The sequence below is a fragment of the Hibiscus syriacus genome, unplaced genomic scaffold (assembly GCF_006381635.1).
Source record: "Hibiscus syriacus cultivar Baekdansim isolate YM2019G1 unplaced genomic scaffold, ASM638163v2 tig00112044_pilon, whole genome shotgun sequence".
Classification (NCBI taxonomy): domain Eukaryota; kingdom Viridiplantae; phylum Streptophyta; class Magnoliopsida; order Malvales; family Malvaceae; genus Hibiscus; species Hibiscus syriacus.
Genome location: NW_024063242.1, coordinates 681,521 through 689,633, shown reverse-complemented (window position 1 = coordinate 689,633; position 8,113 = coordinate 681,521). Strand labels below are relative to the sequence as shown.

At 35.6% G+C, this 8,113-nt stretch overlaps 2 protein-coding genes across 2 annotated transcripts; both read right to left on the bottom strand.

Annotated features, from left to right (window-relative positions):
• Positions 1 to 380: 380 nt before the first annotated feature.
• Positions 381 to 3,049, bottom strand: LOC120174287 (cell division cycle 20.2, cofactor of APC complex-like). The gene is made up of 8 exons (XM_039181185.1): positions 2,940 to 3,049; positions 2,704 to 2,805; positions 2,378 to 2,569; positions 1,583 to 1,852; positions 1,371 to 1,473; positions 975 to 1,291; positions 632 to 793; positions 381 to 550 (listed from the first exon to the last, which is right to left on the bottom strand). The coding sequence occupies exons 1-8, from the start codon at positions 3,030 to 3,032 to the stop codon at positions 407 to 409; spliced, it is 1,383 nt and encodes a 460-aa protein (XP_039037116.1). The 5' UTR covers positions 3,033 to 3,049; the 3' UTR covers positions 381 to 406.
• A 1,030-nt stretch (positions 3,050 to 4,079) lies between these two features.
• LOC120174290 (inositol polyphosphate multikinase alpha-like) lies at positions 4,080 to 6,076 on the bottom strand. Its single transcript, XM_039181187.1, has 2 exons — positions 5,932 to 6,076; positions 4,080 to 5,117 (listed from the first exon to the last, which is right to left on the bottom strand). The coding sequence occupies exon 2, from the start codon at positions 5,087 to 5,089 to the stop codon at positions 4,184 to 4,186; it is 906 nt and encodes a 301-aa protein (XP_039037118.1). The 5' UTR covers positions 5,090 to 5,117; positions 5,932 to 6,076; the 3' UTR covers positions 4,080 to 4,183.
• Between the last annotated feature and the right edge of the window lie 2,037 nt (positions 6,077 to 8,113).

Below are 8,113 nucleotides of genomic sequence, written 5' to 3'. Positions count from 1 at the left end.
CTGGATACGGAGATGTGTATGGTAAATGTGTTCTACTTTCTTTGTAGAATAACAGTGTTTAAAATATTTTATATTTATAATTTTTTTTGGCAAATGAAAATTTTATATGTTCGTATATAGTGTAATTAATTATAACTGGAATATATATGAACTACGTATTTTAGAGAAAAATATCATTAAGATAATAAATAAGAAACATTTATCAACTGTTTATTTTCTGCAGATGTTAATCCATGTGTTTACTTATTTCTGCTGATTTGAGGCTAATTTCATTACTTTCTGTTAATGTCATGAACTAATCTCCTTCAATAATATCAGTAAAAGTTCTCTCTGGGTATCTTAACAGTGACCTAAATAAATTACAAAGGATACTATAGCATGTTGTAAACGATTGCTTCACATGCTATTACCTTAATGGAGATGTCTTGAAAGACAAAAGACCTTGAAGATCTGAAACCATTAAATTCCCAGCGGTCGGGGGTCCGAAAACGTCCCAAAATCGAAGTGTCTCGTCTGCCCCCGCGGATATCACTGTGATTCCATCCGGGCTCTACGCCAAACAAACATGGAAACCTTCAAATTTTCATGCAGTTTTCCGAATAATTTTTCAGAAAGTTAGAACAGTTAAAACCTGGCATAGATTGATAATTCTGGATTTGTGATTCCCTAGCTCCCCTACTTTGGTCATTGAAGGGTACTTCCATAGGCACAGTTTGTTTTGAGTCTCCCTTATGCTGTATCCATGGCCACTCAGTATCTCCTTGTGATGCCTGTTCCACTCCAACCCACAGATCTGTCCATGTAAATCAAATGGTTAATGCATATCCACAAAGCATAGCTGCAGTTTCAATCCTAAAAGCAAACCCTTCAAAATGATGAGAAGTTTGTAGCTATGTATGTAACTCGGGCTCGAGTGTGATCAGACCTATGTCCCAAACATAAGTATGTTCAATCCTTTTATGGTTCTAATTTACCTGTGCTTTGGTTTCTATGCTGCTAATGCAGACCCCTTTTTGTGTATTCCATATCTTAATACAACCATCACTCAAGCCTCCCCCAGAGGCAAGAACATTGTACTGGTAAGGGCACCAGGCGAGAGCCTTGACGGCTGCACAATGATCACTGAGTCGATGTAGAAATTTCGATGAACTCATTTTGGAACCTTCCCAAATGTATAACAGATTTTCATTGCCTCCACTAGCCAATCTATTGCCTTCAGTTGACCATTTCAAGCCACACACCTCATCAGCATGCTGTTTTATGCAGGAAGCCATGTTGTTTGGTGCTCTAACTGCAAGTCAGAACGTATATTAAGAGAAATTTCCGGTAAATGTTAAGATCATTCAGTGTAAGGGTAAGTATTCTGATACCATCATGATTAATGATGGATTTGTCACGGCTTCCTGATGTTAGAATGCGACCGTTCCATGCCGTGGATGCTATCCTTCCACTATGACCGTCAAGGTTTCTGATCTGTAATGTTCACATATCCATAGTTCATACTTCTAAGCAAACTTCAAAGAGCGTCAAAACAATCAATCAATCAAGCTTGACAAGAGAGAGAGAGAGAGAGAGAGAGTACAAGTTTGGAAGACTCGGCGTCCCAGAGCTGGAGACTGGAGCACATATATCCAACGGCTAGAATTCTAGCATCCTCAGACCATGTTACACTCGTAGGCCAATCATTCCCGCCACGAACCTGAAACAACTTGTGTACTCTCTGGTCCTCGGAGTTCCATAAGTAGAGCTCCGGACCCAAGGCGACAGCAAGAATGTTGTTGTTACCCCAACTCATGATGTTCGCATAGTAGTCATTTCTAAGCCTAGGTGCATCCAAGACCCTTTTTTCTCCCTGCACCCACACATGTCACAGTTCACATCTAGGAGGCCATAGATTTCATTCAAGAAAATATTAAGATGGTTGTTACAAACTTAGATGTATTGTAACTACTTGTTTTCAAGATGCCTCCATCCGACACTCGACGTATCGTCATTTACCGGTCACCCCGTCCGTATGCAATTACATCAAAGGTATTGTTTTTTTTTTGGTTTTTTTTGGGCATCCTTCAGTTCCTCAAGGATTTGTGTTGAGACAAGTAGCTTGGTCAATGAAAGGGTCTCTCATACACGAGAAAGTCCTCGGCTCAAATCAAGGGATGCATGTCCTTGAGAGTTGAGAGGCTGGTGGATGTCCATAAAGAACAATACCTGGAATGTAAGCACACAACCAAACCCCGACGCACAGGGCGATGGGAGTAGGCATCTCAGAATCCCATGGGGAAAATCTTGGGGAGGATGAACCGAGATCATTTGTACTAACTAGAATCGAAGACACAACAACAGGGAGGATGAAACCGTGTGGCATTGAATTGAATACCTTAGGGATGCATCTGTATGGAGTTCGTTTGCAATCCTTATCAAATATCGTTGCAACTTCTTGTCTCAACTCATCAACAAAACGAATAGGTTTTCGACTCCATTTCGGGCTTCCCCTGAACACCATAATCTTAAATGGTCTCCCTTGAGAATCTAAAGACAGATTCTCAATCAGTTTCTGACGATATGCTTCCTGCCAACCAATCAAGATTAAAAGACGAAAAACAAAATCAAATTAGAAGTAAAATCTCTCTCAAGATTTTCACTATCTTTATTCAAGATTCTTTATAAAATTTCAGAATTCCAAAACAAATGGTGAAAACGTACGTTGAAACTCGAACCAGTGTTGAACTGCGTGGTCCTGTTTGTCAGCAAACCGTGGGCTCTATCAAGATCCATCAGACTTCTGTTTGGTATAAAGCGATCGCCCTTTTGCAAATACATAAACCCAAAAAGGAAAAAAAACAAATTGATTCAAGAAAGTAGTAGATTACTAATAATTACAGAACATTGAATGAAAAACTGGGTGATTCTTGAAAGGGAAGAGAAAGATGAATGGTTACCGGAAAATCGTATTGAATGGGACTGTCGTGGAGTCGTCTTGGAGAGTACCAATCCGATTGAAGGAGTCTCCACCTTGCGATTTCATCATCCATTTTTTATTTTTTGTGAATTCAAGGATTCAAATTCTTCATGGACTCTTTGGTTTTTCTTTGTGCGCCAAGTAACAAACTACAAGGGAGGCTTTGATATTCTCTCTATCGCGCGCCAGAAGGACCCAACCTTGCTATCGTATCGTTCAAACGGTAGGCCTTTTAAACTTATTATTTTAACCCTTCAAATATTTATATAGATTTATCGGTTAAATTACTCATTTTAATTCTTTTTTTTTCAATCGGATTAATTTGAATTTTGAAAATTTTTATTATTTCGAAATTGAGACACATATAGGGGAGAATTACACACTACGTAGACAAATGACAAATCCCAAGAAAGAACCTTTCTTTTCTACAATCAATTCACTTAAACAATATAAACTTCTTTTAAATCGAAGGTTGTTCTATTGCAGAGTTTATACATGTAAACATTTAGAGATTGGAAGAACTGGAAGTCATTCATGCAGGCTTGGAGTTCACTACTGGGTTTCATATGGATATCATTGCTTTAAAGAAAAGATTATGTATGCTTCACATACTAGGATTGTGTTCTTTTGCTGATAATTCCCTTCAATCTTTCATGAAAACAACAGCAAATGTCTAAAATGGACCCAGTTTTTTCAACTTGTCTAAACATGATTCCCCTGTTAATTGACTCTGCAACTTCTCTTTGCTATAACAGGAAAGGCAAAAGAATCTGCAGTTGCCTTTGGCCATGGCCTTAGCCTTCTTAGTGCAACATGACATGAGTCAATATATAATTTGTGGGCACCGGTTCGGTAATGAAGCAATTTAAATAAGGTGTGCAGTCAATTTCTGGGGAACATATGAGAATGTTTTTCGGATTAGAGAATCTAAGATTGAGCAGTTGTGTATGCAGGTTATTTGTATGTTATCAGTATTTCTTTAGGATATTTGTATGTTGTCAGTACATTAAAAAAATACCGTTATATAACTAAAGACACAGATATTCATTTCTGAAATTTTTTATTGGAACAAAAACGACAAGCGGTCTCTATCTACAATTAAGGTGGAGCCTGATAGAAAATTATGGCCTAACACAGAGAAATCACAATTTTCATGGGGGAAAAAAGAAGCAACAGTCTAACAAAGCAGAAAAGAAACTACAAACTCCGGAAACGGCTTGATACTCAGTTGCCATTACAAGTACAAACGTGTGGCTTCTCAGATTCCACATTAGCTGTGATTGAGGATTCGTTTGAATCAGAGAGAACATCGGAAATGAACTTTATCAAAGAGCAGAGTCCACCCAAGAAATTATGATCGATAACACCTTTACCTTCCAGAACGTGAGCAAAATCTATGAGTTTAACTTGAGCTGCTGGAGTGCTTCCTTTCAGAACAGATTCCTTATCAAATAAGATGAGAAGTGAACATGAGTGAAAATGGTAAATCGTTTGATCCTCAAACCAAGCTTTCAGCTCCAATAATTGTTCTAAAATCCCTGTAGAACCACCATATATGCTAGGAGCAAAAGAACAATCTGGCTTCTCGTTACCAATAGAAGAATTTGATGAAACGAATCTTCTCAGAACTGATCTAACATCATCAACCGTAAACGACTGGACTTCCTTCCTACCAGGCTTCCAGAATCCTGATTCCTTTCCCTCGTATAGCTGCAATCCGGATATCCTAAAACCTAGGGACACAGTGGTGGTTCTTCCATCCTTCTCAAGACACTTTTTGATGTAGTCATCAGTTGCTCCAGGGTACCATGTTCTGGAACCAATCTTAACATCCAAGATGGATGGATTAATACGACCTGAGACTATATCTTGCAAGACAAGGTGGAGGCACAAGCCAGATCCGTTTGATGCCTCCAAAAGTTGACTGCCATAGAAAACAGGGAAAAATCTGCGGATGTGGTCTGGAACCCGTGTATCCGAAGAAAAAGTTTCAAAGAAAGCCAGCTCCTTGGAGCCACGTCCATCACCCTGGAGAGGCTTGTAGAAGTGTCCCGAATCATCTACAAGGGGGCCAAGCTTTCCATCACTGACTAGGTGGCCTGCAACCTGGTGCTCTGGCGCCTTAAACATGATGTAGAAACTAGAATGCGCAATTGACCTGATAATATGGATGAATCTTCATTCAGTATTAACTTTGTTTCATCAATAAATTAAAGATGATCATCAGAATATCGAGGCATTTGAATGCCACTTCAAGGATAGCACCTTTAAAAGCTACAGTCTCAAGAGATGCGAATTTATTGCCATAAAAGCCATAGAAAAAAGATATTTTAGCACATTTACAGACAGTCGATCGTGCTACTAGAAGACGGCTAAAATGCGATGAGAAGCAAACAACCTAATACCAATTACTGAGGAACATTGACTCCTTCATGTTTGTAGAACAGGGCATAACCAATTACTCCCTATCTTGTGAAGCAAATATGCATAGCAAAACCCATAAATTCTTTAAAGAAAACAGGGGAAAATGAGCGCAAGGAAAACAAATAGTTTGAAGTTCACTACTTATTCTATTCATACAAAGTCTAAAACTTATCAACTACAGCTAAAAACCTTGGGGGAACCCTTATTTCCATGTTATACAAACATTCTTCAGCGACAATTAAACGAAAATTGCATAAAAAATATCAAATTAACTAAGGGATATTTGGCCAAATTTGAGTTCATGTAACGAATCCATATCCATAAGGCATCCTGTAGCTCTCGCATGTTGATTACCCATTCAATGTACTTAACAGCAATTCCAAAATTTCTCTTTTGAGGAAGAAAATCAATAAAATATGGGTCTTCAGAATTACTTAGCTGTTCAAGAAAAAGCTATCCAATAAATCTAACCGACTAATAAAAAACCTTGAGACCGGATCTAATATCAAATACAAAGAATCTAGTAAACCCCAAAAAAGAATACTCACCACAAAATGAGAATCTGCAAAATTGAAAGAGATCGACTCAGAAAAGGGGGGAAATATAGGAATCCAAAGATGGTGAGATGGAATATGATTGGAATAAGTTTACGTATATTATAAGGGTGTTGAATTGAAATCTAGAGCAAAAATAGGTCTGAATCCAGTGGATGAACGTTGGGTAAGACTATTAGCTTCAGAAGCAAGCTAAATTATATCTTAACTCTTTATTTATGTGTAAACTACCGAAATTGTCACTTCTTTATAATTGTTCATTTTCGTCACTGAATTTTAAAATAATAATATTTTGATCACTTATAATATATTATAAGGTTTAGGTTTATATCATTAAAATAATAATATTTAATGCTTCAACGACCAAACCATCATAAAACGACAATGTAAATGATCAAAATATTATGCTTTCAAATTTACTGACTAGGATTAAACACTTATGAAACTAAAGTGTCTGTTTGTATACTTCACCCATTTTAATTGCTTTTTAGGTGTTTTCCCTTTCATTCCTTTCTCAGCTGAGTTGTCCAGAACATGGTTTTCAGAACCGGATCTATTAGCGAATCGATCATGTTATCGATTTATTAGTTTAATCGGTCGAATTGGTTTGACCGGTCGGAAGAACCGGATAATGTCATAATTATTTAAAAAAATTAAATAAAAATATCAAAAATATTTAATAAAAAATAATTTTTTATATCACAAGTCATATTCAAAGCAAGTCATAACATATATAAGTTAAAAACCATAAAATCAAGTGAAACAAAATGATTCAAATTAACTACAACATAATATTTAAGGTAAAACATATTAAATAATAAATATAATTATATAACTATAATTAAAAAATAAATTTAGGGTTAAAAAAATCATAACAAAATTATATAACTATAATTATATAACTATTCTTTAACTTTAACCAAGCTCGAATTTTAGGCTTCAATCGAGCTTCTAATTTTTTTTTTTGAGTTCAAGCCTTTTTGAGTTCAAGTTTCAATATTATATTTCGAGTTTGAGTTGAACTTGATAATTTTTAGCTTGTGAGTTTGAGTTGAGTTGAGCTTACTTTTAAAGTTTTCAAGTTCGAGTCGAGTTCAGCAATACTCGAGTTTGACTTTGCTCGTTTAACAAACGACGTTGTTTGGTTTAATTTTTTTTTTTAAAAAAACAAAAATCCCGGTTTTTTCCGATTTTCAGCCGGTCTGGTTCGAACGGTTCAACGGTTCTGGCCGGTTCACTAATAACGGTTCAACCGGTTTAAATTAAACCGGACTAAACAACGATTTCTGATTAAACCGATTAAACCAACCGATCCGGTCCAATTTTCAAAACAGAGGTCCAGAAAAGGGAATTCGCTTTTGGTGAGAGATTGACTTATGGGGAAAATAAACTCAAAATTCTCTTAAAAAAGGGTTTAATAATCTTGCTAAGTAGCGATATGCGATTCACAGAAGCAGAATGTACATATTCTGTTTTCTTTGAGTTCTAGCCAAATTTGTTCAAGTATTGTGATTCGCATTATTCCTATTCGTTTTTTTTTAAATTAATTTAATTTAATTAATTTTTATTTTATTATATATTTACAATACAAGTAATTAAAACAAAAACGTACGTATATAATTGTACAAATCAAACTATCTCGGTTGTATATGGATGATTATTATTTTTAAAGGTTTCGACGATTGTTAGGGTATTTGTTATTATCTATTGAAGTTTAAGATTTGAACACCACGTACCACTTAGAGGTGTACATAGTTCAATTTTTCAGTTTCAGACTGTTTATTATTTTTTAAACTAAACTTCTATAAAAGTAAATTTAAAGTTTAAATCGAGTGTAAATATATAAATATAAATTTATAAAAAATATTACTCATTTTAATATTTTATTTTTTAAAATTTATCTTATAATAAATTCAAAATAAATTTATTTAATCTCAAGGGTGTGTTTGGTTGGGGAAATGTGAGATTCCCATGGGAATGAAATCAACATTCCCCTGTTTGGTTGGGCCGGAAATATCATTCCCGGTAATCTTACATTACCAATAGTGGATTTTTTGAGTATATTACCGGGAATGTCATTACCTCTCTTTCCTTAGGTATTGTTGGATTACCGACGTTTTGAACTAAAATGCCCTTAAAAAAATTTTCTTTCAAAAATATATTTATTCTGTCATTG

What these genes read in the sequence shown, in the direction of transcription:
- LOC120174287 (XM_039181185.1), bottom strand. Translation starts at nt 3,032, where the DNA reads ATGGATGATGAAATCGCAAGGTGGAGACTCCTTCAATCGGATTGGTAC. An exon ending in CCATTCAATACGATTTTCCG is followed by an intron (nt 2,806 to 2,939) that starts GTAACCATTCAT and finishes TATTTGCAAAAG; the next exon opens with GGCGATCGCTTTATACCAAA. An exon ending in ATCCATCATTAATCATGATG is followed by an intron (nt 1,292 to 1,370) that starts GTATCAGAATAC and finishes TCTGACTTGCAG; the next exon opens with TTAGAGCACCAAACAACATG.
- LOC120174290 (XM_039181187.1), bottom strand. Translation starts at nt 5,089, where the DNA reads ATGTTTAAGGCGCCAGAGCACCAGGTTGCAGGCCACCTAGTCAGTGAT.